Source organism: Botrytis fragariae (genome assembly GCF_013461495.1).
Source record: "Botrytis fragariae strain BVB16 chromosome Unknown tig00000075, whole genome shotgun sequence".
NCBI classification, from domain to species: Eukaryota; Fungi; Ascomycota; class Leotiomycetes; order Helotiales; family Sclerotiniaceae; genus Botrytis; species Botrytis fragariae.
The window spans coordinates 59,457-72,047 of NW_023500995.1; the positions used below are offsets into that span (position 1 = coordinate 59,457).

At 42.3% G+C, this 12,591-nt stretch overlaps 3 protein-coding genes across 3 annotated transcripts; 2 read left to right on the forward strand and 1 right to left on the reverse strand.

Moving 5' to 3' along the window:
- Positions 1-709: 709 nt before the first annotated feature.
- Positions 710-1,624, reverse strand: Bfra_005508 (putative uncharacterized oxidoreductase protein; the record flags this gene model as incomplete). Its single annotated transcript, XM_037335890.1, has 3 exons — positions 710-884; positions 933-1,209; positions 1,387-1,624. 3 exons carry the CDS (start codon positions 1,622-1,624, stop codon positions 710-712), a joined length of 690 nt encoding a protein of 229 aa, XP_037191100.1.
- Positions 1,625-3,034: 1,410 nt separating this feature from the next.
- Bfra_005509 (putative mucoidy inhibitor-like protein) lies at positions 3,035-5,581 on the forward strand (the record flags this gene model as incomplete). The annotated part of the gene is made up of 2 exons (XM_037335891.1): positions 3,035-3,142; positions 3,191-5,581. The coding sequence occupies 2 exons, from the start codon at positions 3,035-3,037 to the stop codon at positions 5,579-5,581; spliced, it is 2,499 nt and encodes an 832-aa protein (XP_037191101.1).
- Positions 5,582-10,393: 4,812 nt separating this feature from the next.
- On the forward strand, positions 10,394-11,758 carry Bfra_005510 (putative aspartyl protein; the record flags this gene model as incomplete). Its single annotated transcript, XM_037335892.1, has 2 exons — positions 10,394-11,573; positions 11,634-11,758. 2 exons carry the CDS (start codon positions 10,394-10,396, stop codon positions 11,756-11,758), a joined length of 1,305 nt encoding a protein of 434 aa, XP_037191102.1.
- Positions 11,759-12,591: the final 833 nt, after the last annotated feature.

Sequence of the window (12,591 nt, forward strand, 5' to 3'; positions counted from 1 at the left end):
CCGTGAGACAAGAAGTGGCAAATTGGAGGGTTGGATTCTATCAGAAGACCCTTATTTCTGATACTTTTGAGAACCTCTTCAGATTGGTCCATTCGAAAGTAATTTGCTCTCTTTGGACTGCAATAGAGAAGTTACTTTCGATAGTCAATATGCTATCTCGTTGTCCCACGTCTACAATGTTGGGGGGGGGGCTGAATAACGTTCATTGTGTTTGTGTGGATAGTGTGTTTGTATACTTAATGTCCTCGTGAAGCGTTGCGCTTCTTCAAAGTTTTCATCGCCTAACATCATATCTGGTACAATCTCTTCACGTGCCGATGACGTTGATAGTCACGTGCATGTGTTTCAACCTGTGAAACGTGGTGGTGACCTTGGTACTAGATAGACTCCACACAATTGTGATTGAAAAAGAAAGATATTGACTGTTAAGAGGTCTACCCATTGTACTCATTATATATCATATTCAAATGGTCGTCTGATTAATGAAAACGATAATAATTGGTACCTACACCTATTATTCTATTTACTAAAGAGTTGTACGCGACCGTAAGCCTGAAGACGCTATAAAATTTGCGAATATGAAAAGTGATTATTTTTCCTAGATCCTAGCAACAAATGGTAAGGATTTTCGTTCGGCGCTTCCTTTTAGACCATACAATAATGATATGATAACTGTGTTTTTTTCAGGCTCTCTGAGATTTATCCTCAATCATTCCAGTTTGCCATTGAAGTCAACATAGCCTTTTCCAGCCACGAAAGTGGCATCCCAAGTCAAAGGCTCCTCACTCGTCGCCAATTCATAGTAGAACTCTCCATGTGCTTCACCATCAATTGCGTTTCCTTTGGGCCCTCCCTCTGTTGTTCGTTCGTCCGCCCAATAGAACCTTTGATCTGTCAATTCAAATTCACAATTCCGTTTGATTTCCACGCACCTATATCCATCTTTTTTATGCACTTCTGAAGCACTTTGGATAAGATGAGCTGCACCAGACTTTCCAATGCCAAACGCAAGTAATGATGGGATGATTTGACGATTCAGTATATTCCCGGTGTAAATGAATGTCTTATTAGTAGCTTCAGGAAGAGTTTTGAATCCCTCTACAGCCTCATGTGCAGCAGCATATGCTGAAGTAATGACTACATTGAGGTCTTCATTGAACTTTTCCAATGGCACAGAGAGAGGATCAGGAGTGACTGTTAACGCTGCGGCTTTTCTATTCATCAGTAGGTTTCATTGATTTGGCTTCGGGGTGTGCAATATTTCAGACTGCCGAACAATCTTGTGTGAATTTATCATATGAAGGAACTTAAAAGTTCTTGTAGTTTCGAATAATCGAGTTGTAGTCTGAATCACTAAGACCCCGATCCTATAATAGAAAAACTAACCATTATATACAACAACATTTGGAACTCCGAATTTCTGTTTCACTTCGTCAAAAATGCGTTTGATGCTTTTGGGATCAGTGAAGTCGGCTTGGAGGGAAAGATCGGCTTCCTTGATGAGCTCCTCTTTAGGATTTCGCGATACAATTACGGTCTTGTATGATCCTTTCGATGAGAAAACACGAGCGATATTGAGTCCAATATTGGGTCCACCGCCGAGAATGAGGACAATTTTCGACATGATGACTTAAGAATGGATTTGATATCACTGCGAGATGTTTATATCACAGAGATATCCTAAATCTTAGAGGTGAATATCCAAGAAGTACCTGATATGAGACTTATTGAACTGTTGTAAGACTTCTTCGGGTGCTCTTCCAGGTTGATGGAGATAGATCTGTATGTATATACAACATTGAGAACTGCTTAGAAATATTTCTGCTTGCGAACCATTATTCAGCAATGTCGTGCTTAGAAATGGATATTCCCCCATAGTCTATGATTGATGTTACTGAAAGTAGTCAACGGTGATTTTATTGGCTGAGAAGGGGAGCTTTTGATAATCAGATATCCTTGTGGCTCGATCTTACCATAGAAGAGTCGTTTCCTCGTTCCACAACTGTATAGATAAGTTCCCATATGTTGATTGGTAGCGTTGGATTCAGATTGTTAATTTGCTTGGGGTGGCTTGTGGCTTATTTTTCAATAATAAATTCACATTGATGGCACAATCCAACTTGTTAATCCTGGCACTCACCATGAATTACTTTGACAGGTATTGTGGAGGGTAACTGAGGTTTACTCACGTTCTCGTCATTTCCTGAAGAGAATAAATAAAGAACACGGAATAAATCAAGCGAGGGGAAGAAGGGGTACCTAGTGGTTAAGAAAGGAGGATTTGAACCAAATGAGCGGAGAAGTGAATTGAGAATAATCTGCCACGACGAAATTATTCACCGCCTTTCAAACATACTAGATCATTACTCGCCACAAACAACGAATAGGACATCGCCACACCTAATGCTTTTTCCCCTCTCTTCTTCTTATCCGCTATTCGAGCACTTCATAGAGATCTTGATATAAAAGCTACACAGTAGATACACCTCTACAGCTTTGAATCTTCTAAATTTCTATACTTTTCAAACTCAGGCTGATTATCTATTCATGCCTATCCAAGTAAATATGACTCAACCAAAGAGTTCATCATTCTGTCTTACATTTTCCATTTTTACTTCATTTCCTTGTTCGTGTTGCCTCGCAGTGGAACATAGCCGCGGTTTCCAACGTGATATATAATTGTTGATTGGCCACACAAAATCGTAAGTTCATCAATATGCGGGGCAAAAGGTAAAGCTTTCAGTTGCCTGACATCCACTGATACCCTAAATTCTACCAAAATATGAACATCGGACGTCAATATTGAGCGTCGGGCGATAGCACGGAATATAAGGATTTGAGGGAAGAAGCAACTTTTCATTTCTGTTCATCCTTTTTTTTCCATCTCTACTCTTCATCAAAATCTACTCTCAACATTCGATTATCACACTCTCCTCATTATCCGTGAAATTTTCTGCAGCTGAATGCCCAGCGGAATCCCCACTCTACGACTGGTTAACACGCGTCGACAACAAACCCAGAAAATTGGGTAGAAATGTCAAGCAAACAAGAATTCCGTGTTCGAGATTTAAGCACTCGAAGTGTTTTGATCTTTCCAACTAGAGCCCAGATTGTTCGTGATATCAGAGATATCACATTACAGGTAAGAAATTGAATACATACCGTGGTTCGTTGTGCTGACGGAGTTTAGACCGGAACCAATCAAATCATCATCGATGGACTTGCTCCGACCATTGATGAACACTCCATCAAAGTTGAAGGAAATGGTTCAGCCACCATCACTGAAGTATCCGTTGATCTTCTACCTAATCGTGACGTTTACGAAGAAGTTTATTCATCCGATTCTGAGTTTGAGGAAGAAACAGATGATGATTCCTCCGACTCTGAAGATGAATCGATGAAGCTTGTCGATACCAAAATCAAGCAAGTGAACCGTTTACTCGCCCAAGAAACCGAAAAGATTAATTCTGTTGCGAGTCGTCTGAAGATTTGTGAGGATTATGGTGCTACAGTTCGCGATAATCCCCCATCGCCCGAACAGTTCGAGAAACTCATCAAAGCATATCGCGATGAACGTGAGAAGATTTATGTTGAACACGTAGCTGCAACTGCTGCTTTGGAAGTTACGCAAGATGAAATTGTTAGATTGATGAAAGAGAAAAGCAAATTAACAAAAGCACGAACGAAGGCACAACGGAGAGCATTCAAGCAAAAGATTAAGCTTCAAGCGACCAGATCTCGAAAGAATGCTGAGTCGACAAAGGAAAAATTACGTATCAAGTCGGAGAGAAGTTTGTTCTGGCCAAAGAAAGTTTATCGTGTCACGATTAGTATTGAGCCTACGAGCTCTGCTATGACATCTGGATCATCCCGTCCTAGCTCGGTAGCTAGTGACATGACCGTCAACAACTACCAAGTCTCTAGCCGTCGAGCTACAGATATCATCAGCCTCTCCATCTCTTACATTACATATGAAGTGTCTTGGTCTCCACGCTACGATCTCAGCCTTAATACCTTGACTAGCACCGGTGTATTAGAGTATGCGGCCGAGCTAAAGAATATGACTTCAGAAACGTGGCGCGATGCCAAAGTTCTTCTCTCAACTTCTCAGACATCCATCACTAGTTTTAATGAATCGATACCAACCTTACCCCCATGGAACGTGCGACTACTGAAAGGGGGGAGCAGAAATGCCGAAGCCGCTCTTTTCAGTACCAGTGAAATTGCGGCCAAGAGAACGGAATGGGCTGATAAAAATAATCAACATCTCCAGCAACCTCGATACCTCCTCTTCGGATTCGAGCCGACCAACAATTTATTTGCAAACAAAGGTGGATTCCCGAGTAACAATTTGTTTGGCAACGCCCCAGCCCACCATAAACAAAATTTGTTTCCACCAGTCGCGGGATTTGGATCTACTGCACCATCTCAAGGACCCAGCACCGGTGCTCTGTTTGGATCTAATGTATCATCCCATAATCCTGCCTCTACTGGTGGCTTATTTGGGGCCCCTGCTCCATCCCAAAATCCTGTCTCTAGCGGTGGTTTATTTGGGTCCTTGCGTCCATCTCCAGCTAACAACTCTGAGTCTATTGCCGAGAACTCTGGCAACCAACCAGCTCAAGGTAACCCTCTCCTTAGTAGCGCCCAGCCTCTCATACATTCAGAGCATAGCGCCAATGTCTCCGCGCCTGGATCAGATATAGGTGATCCTACCGGCGCCTTCGAAACCCCTCTAATTCAACGTCTTCTTTCACCAAAACCCACCCTTACATTTGAAGAAGGAGCTTGGGAAGAGTCCGGCATGTCTACTACCTATGATCTCCCTGGCCTTAAAACCCTCATGCCTTCAAACTCTGTCCTTAAGCACAAGATTGCGAAAATTGAGTTTAAGAATATTGGATTTGAACATGTGGTTATACCTAAGCTTCGGACGGTTGCATTCCTCAAGGCCAAATTACGAAATTCATCGAAAATTCCTCTGTTAGCAGGCCCAGTGGGACTCAATTTGGATGGCAGCTTTCTGGGTCAAGCTACCTTCCCAAGATGTTCTGTTGGTGAAAGCTTGAGCTTGAATCTTGGTGTTGATCCGGCTATCAAAGTGGTGTATAACAAGCCCGAGGTACGACGCTCGCAGAGCGGGATCTTCTCAAAGGAAGACAGCAATGTCTTCTTACGTTCTTTGTCCTTGCGTAACACGAGAATGCAACGAGGTGTTAGTCTATTAGTTATGGATCAGGTGCCTGTTTCCGAAGAAGAGAGACTTCGAGTCGAGGTTTTGGTCCCTCGAGGTTTGAAACCTGATGGTGATAGAATTCCTACGGGCTTGAACTTGGATGATGAGATGCTTCAAGGAGGTCGGGAGAGGGAAAGAGATAGGGATAGGGAGAGAACTTCTAGTAATGGAGGTGAACTTGTTCGTCGAAGCAAGAAATCCGATGCATGGGGAACAGCCGATGCAGAATTGAAGAAGAGCGGAGAAGTCCTTTGGAATGTGAGGTTGGCACCGGGAGCAGGTGTCAAATTGGTGTTGCAATATGAGGCTGGATTTCCAAGTGGAGAGACGGTGGTTAATGCATAGGTGTCGGAACATGGTTGTGTTATATCAGATAAGGCGGAGAGCTTGTTATGATAGGATATAGCAATAGTTTATGTTGGTAGCAATTTGACAAACGAATTTCTCTAGACATGCCGTGTCCAAGGACACTCTGTTTCTCCATCGTAACGGTCGTATAATGCCCCGGCTCATAGTGCAGGGCAGAGTCTTGAATCAAGCCATCAGAACAACTTGGCGAAACAAAACATAGAAACAAATATGGTTTTACCACTAACAGTAAAGTTACAAGATCTCGGATACGTTTACAACCGAGAAAACATCTACGTTACAAATGGGAAACGAACTGAACTTCTAGTTGCCAATAGCCGATCCTTAACGAGCAGTCTTTTCTGTGTGACAAAGCCCAAAGTCCGGATAGGGAACTTCATACTTGTGCCGTACTTCGATGTTACATATTACAGTATTTACATATCAAGGTAGCAGCGATATGCTTGGTCCAATTCATACTTCTAATGTAAGATGGTACATCAACAGAAAACTTTTTATTTTACGAGGTATTACCGATGAGCCAACGATAAATTTGGTTCTTCAACACGATCTTCAGATATGCAAGTGCTTACTCGTATACTCTTGATACCCTGAAGAGTCTTCACATTGCCGAGAAAGTTTAGTACACGGATATCAGTCGGAACAGATGTATTTTGAAGGGATTGAGGCAAATTTTATCAATCAAATGAATACAGAGGTCGGATCTATATTGTAGAAACAAGTATGATTAACAATCTATGTGGAGACAAAGCTTGTCAAGAACAAAGGTGGCCAATCATGCGCGTAAAATGAATAATTTATTTCGATAGAGTAGAGAGTGTGGGTTACATCGTTGCGAACATAAGACGAATCTTGGATTGGTGAAATGGTCGTTCACGGGAATATAGAAAACTTTCTACTCAACATTTAGATTGTCGCCATGGGAATTATTCGGCCTCCTCGTACAGCTCAAAAGGAACCTTCATGTTCAAAGAAACTGTTAATGAGACGGAAGTCATTCATAAAATCCGCGCGCGCCGTTTCTCTCCGAATCCCAAAACTAGACCCCTCGACATATGACCCGACCCTCATGATACCCGGGTAATTAATACAATTAAGTGAGGCAGAGATCATTACCTCTGTAATCAAAATTCAGACCGTATACGAGTGGTAGATGCCTACGCCACCCCAATCAAGCTTTGCGGGGGTGGATTCGTGAAAAAATCTGCGCCGATGTAACAACAGTTATTTGATACCCATTATTTACTTGATGGTTGATATGGACATACATTTTAGTAACGAGAAGACTTTCGGAGGACCCTTTTGGATTAAGACTACGCAATCAGAAATTTTCTCAAGGTGGTTTATGCTCACGCATCGAACGGTAATGCATCGATAGAGTCATGTTTTGTGATTCATCCGAGCCATGATGATTGAGAAGTCAGAACTTGGAGCCTCTTCCAGCTTTCGAAACAGAAATAACTTATGCAGAACACTTCTGCCGCTGAAGTGCCAACAACAATGAAACGTTAATTGAGAAGATAAGTTTGTCCTCGGACGAACCAGAGCATTCAAGCCTCAAAGGTACGAAACAGACCCTCACTCAACACAAACACCCAAGGAGCTGCTGTGTGATACTTCTTGATCAGTGTCGAACGATAGTAACACGATTCTCCTGCTCTCTGGTACCAAGATAAAGTTCCAAACAAGCTTTTGATTCATATCAACTTCATCATTAGTTTGCACAGCCATAGCAGTTGCGGATTCAAGCTGTGTTATTGTTTCAATAGAAGGCTATGTTTGACGCGTGAATGCACGAGGATATACCTCGACACTCGAACGTTTGATCTCATCCCATCTCAATAGATCTGCCTTTTCAAAATTCAAATCTTAGATTTAGTCAAGGATACGCATGCTTCGTGGCATTTGTATGATGGTCATCGTGGGTGGTTATGGGGTGTAGGTATTTAGAGACGATAACGGTTTGACAATAATTTGGTGAGATGGTGGCCTGTCCGGGCCTCCGAAGCGAACGCACGCACGCACGCGCAACGTAATCTCTCTTCCAAATGCACACTAGGAGCACAACGAAGACGGAGTAAAGTGGCTAGAGTGAGTGGCTAGTTCTGTATGAAAGATCTTTGGGTAGATAGGATCATATCATCATAAAGGCATGATGGCAACTTTACCAATCTGGAGCGAAGGATTTAAAGGAATAATAGAATCAAAGAAAGTAGAAAACATGACGAGGAGGGGACTGTTTGGGTACGACTTCAAAATCAAATAAGCAAGCAAGTCAGACAAGTCATGAACAATGCAAATCAAAAATCACGAAAGGAAATACCGCAGTACCATGATACCATTGTTCGAACAGGTCCCTACAATACAAGGTCTCATGAAATCATATAGAACTTCCTCCATGTGAGTTCGTACAGCGAAAGAAAGAATTGAATCGAAGGATCTACATATCTTTTAGTAATGACTGTGTATTTTTTCCGCTCATGAAGAAAGAATACGGGAAAAGAAAAAATTATCCGATATCCAATTAACGCGAGACATTTCCAAGAATTCGCAAACCCCTTTCAGATACACGCTCCGATTTGATCATTGTGGCCAAGAGCTGACGTTTCAGATTATAGTACATGTAGTTTCAAGCTTGGATGGCGGGGGGATGCTTTCACTTTATGATCCTTTAGACTTAATTCGTCAACCGATGAGATCTAATAATCCTTGTCTTTTATAAATTTCAAAAGTACTGGCCGCTACGTCGCGGCCACAAGCATATTAAGTTAACGAGGCGCCAAAATTTAAGATGTGATGAAGGAGGTACGCGAAGGTGATGATGAGATGACACGAATACAAGTCTTTTTTAATTCTTGAAGGATGACACATTCTGCTTTGTATACAAATACACTATAATGGCTTCAAGAATCCTTCCATAGCCAGAACAATCCAATCGATACAAATGATGTTTCTAGATCTGATCACGGCAGTGGCGTGCGGATCAAATTCCTACCGTATATTCTGACATTTCGAAACATTGCACAATCACATTCAGATAATCCGAGAATGAAGAAACGCATCCGAGTCAACTTGGATAACAATAGGCGCCTCCATCGTTTTGCATTCATCTGAGAATTCAAAAATGGAGTTGTATCGAAAAGCTTAGCATCATTTGAGTTAATTGTTCACAGTCGGGTAGCCTTTATTGTGATTACACGGAAGACATGGTTGAATCTGTAAATCATTACGGAAGAGATCTGAAAATGGATTTGACCAAGCAAAAAGTTATATTGGAGCGAGAATTAGTACTTGCTGGGCATTCAAAGTGATACTGATGTGAACATAGATGTTAGACTTCATACAAGTTTATGGGGAAATAGTTGATCGTGATTTAAACAAAGGCCTTTTCTCTTGGTATTCTCTTGGTATCGGCACATTCAGTGCTCTAGAATATAGAATCCCCGAATGACCGGTATTGATTTCGGAAGAATATATTCGAAGTTCTAGGTATCTCAAACGACTTTCCATTGAATCCTTCAAATACAATTGGCTAATAAATTTTCAATCTACCAAACCGCTCTAACTGCCCTATTTTCAGGGGGAAGTAGATGGTGCCAAATTTGGAACCAATCAATATGTACTAAGACATTCATCGCTAAACACTTCCATTCATATCCTTTAGTATTGAACTATGGATGAGTCCGTCGCCCTCAAAAAGTTTGGTGTATTCGAGGTCAACGTCAGCCTCAACGCTAAGTCTATCCCTATGGAAAATCAACAGCCACTTGAGTACGAATCAGAGAGGCTAATTCAATGATTTTCAAAGACTACTCTTCTAAAAGTAAATCCTCATCAGCCAAAGAAAAACGTCGTCGGTGACATTGCCAAGCTCCAGAATATCTTAGGGCCCCTGAATCTCACAGGGTCCATAACATTACTAATCTAACCATCATTTTGCCTCTTTGTACAACTCTACTTCATGAATTTGGGTGTACCATGTTGTGACTTTCCAGGGCTTTTCATACACGATCCAATTATGAGCTGTCTCCAATTTCAGATTGCCCAAAAAATCTACCAAACTCTCCGTATTCAGACTTGACCGGATATGACTATTCTAATCTAGGTATAGTCATTGAATATCTGTAACCTTTTCTCACAACCCCGTACCTTTAAAATCTTTTTTCATACCAAAATCCCCACCATACTGTACAATCAAGAACAAGGGTCAAGTAGAAAGTCATGTCAATCCCAGAGCCTTCCTCGAAGCACAGACAACGCCATGAAGGCCAGGAGAAAGATCAAACACGCATACCCAGCTACTCAAGACGTTAGGGACTTTTCCTGAATAAGTATCATTCTCCACCATTATGCCGCAGCTTGTGTCTGGCATCCAGCTTTGGCGTTTGAACCTTGTCTTCAAACTTGCATATCAAGCAGTCTTAAAGCTTCATGCGCAAACTTCATATTTCTTCTACTTATTCTTCGTGAAAAGCCGCGTGTTTTCGTTTTAGTTTCCATTACTCTCTCTATCTCTATCCATCTCCATACCCGGAACACTCCAGGTTTCTTGGCTTGTTTTTTTATAGTTGCATTTCCAGTCATCGTTCATATATCTATTTACATTTCCTTCATAATAATATCGGGGCCGGCATCCATTTTTCTTTCTCAGTTCATATTTTCCAGCGATCTTCTTTTCTCTTGTGGTCTGGTCTATCTCAAGCAGTAGCATTAGTCTTTCATTCACACAAGCCAACCACCCTTTTCTTTTTATACAACCACCTGGCGTGGCTCTACCAATCATTCAAGATGCCTTCATTACTTCAAGCATTCTATGTCCTCGCACTCATCAACTTGGTCCTCGCCGCTCCACACCCAGCACAAAAGCGAAGCTTCAAAGTCGAGCGAGTCGCAAATCCTAATTATGTCGGTCGAACAGCTGGTGCCGGTACAAGAGCTCTCATCAAAGCATACAACAAGCATTCCATGACTCTCCCAGCATCATTGGTCGCGGCCATGAACTCAGGTGCCAACCCTGCCTTCCCAGAAGGAAACTCCAAAGCCGCCACTGGAAGCACAACGGCAGTAGCCGCAGCCGCAAGCGGTAGTGGTAGCGCAGCTGCAGGAACTGGTCTTGTTACTGCTACACCAGAGAGTGGAGATGTTGAGTACTTGTCGCCAGTCAACATTGGTGGACAAGTTATGAATATGGACTTCGATAGTGGATCGTCCGATCTCTGGGTTTTCAGCACTCAACTCGCAACCGCTTCCCAATCTGGTCACCAGAACTTTGATGCCTCTAAATCAACAAGCTTCAAGGCAATTCAAGGTGCTACTTGGTCCATCTCATACGGTGATGGATCTGGAGCTGCTGGTAACGTTGGTACAGACACTGTCAACATTGGAGGAGCCACTGTCACTGGACAAGCAATTGAGATGGCCACCGCAGTCTCCGCATCCTTTGTCTCCGATACCCAATCTAACGGACTTGTCGGTCTCGCATTCTCTAAACTCAACACTGTCAAGCCCGCTCAACAGAAGACCTTCTTCGATAACGCCATGTCCCAAGGTCTCGCTCAGCCAGTTTTCACTGCCGATCTCCGCAAAGCCGCTGCTGGATCTTACGAATTCGGAAACATTGATTCTACCAAATTCAACGGATCCCTCACCTGGGCTGCTGTTAACACCACTCAAGGATTCTGGCAATTCAGCTCCGGTAAATTTTCCGTTGGAGGAGGTCCCGAGACCGCTGTACCAAACGGACAAGCTATCGCTGATACCGGAACCACTCTCATGTTGGCTGATGCCAACATCGTCAACGGTTACTATAGCAAGGTTCAAGGTGCTGTCAACAACCAGACTGTCGGTGGTGTTACATTCCCTTGCGCTGCCACTTTACCAGACTTGGCTATCGATGTTGGAGGAACCTACATGGCTACTGTCCGTGGTTCTGATATCAACTATGCTCCTGTTGACAACACTGGCACCAGTGAGTTATGACCTGATCTTCTTTCTTCTTGAACAATATGCTAACATTAATTGCTCACAGCCTGTTTCGGAGGTCTCCAAGCCACTACCTCCAACCTTCAAATTTACGGTGACATTATGTTCAAGTCTCAATTCGTCGCATTCAACGGAGGAAACAACTCCCTTGGAATGGCTCCTCATCAATAGAGTCTTTTTCTCTTTTCTTTTTAGATAATCGTTCCCGGTCTTTGTTGTATAAAGTAGCATAATAGAGGCGCATAGATGTCGAGCTACTGTTTTGGGTGTTGGGAGATGGGAGATGGGAGATGGGAGATGGGAGATGATCAAATGGGCTGGGAGGATTTATGGAGAGGAGGCTGTGCATAGGAAAAAATGGAGATGTATGGAAAGGAAACAATCAAACATTCACCAAGGATAAGACTGAATGAATATATGATTTCATGTTTTGTATCTATAATAATTGAACTTTATCTTGAAAAATTAGGTAATCATTCTTTAATATATCATCGTCTTAGGGCAATGCATAGGTATCTATATTTGGTAACCATAAAACTATCCTGGCCATCCACATTGTCTTTGTATTTACAAGGGCTCGTGACTAACTACCTACTTACACCTGAGGACCTTTGGATTCGGCTGTATCTTGTCTCCATGATTGGTCGGACGCGAATTCTTCCTCAAGCCATAATGAATCATCAAACCTTAAGGTTCCTAATATTCGAGATGTCCAAGATATGTTCATAGCCCTACATGCTCGTTGCAGAACCAGCGGTAACGACAGGTAGGATCGATTCCTTTTAGACACAGACGCAGACGCAGACGCAGACGTTTGCTCCAAAATACATCTTCATGCTCCATTATCTTACATCAACTGCTCATCATGCACACTTACAAACTCACATGATGTTGAGATTCTTGAACTATAATTTCTGATTTTTTTTCATTCTTAATACCAATTTGGAGTATCTATAATCTAAAGGTATGCATGTACCAAGGTAACGCCTAAAACACAAAACTTG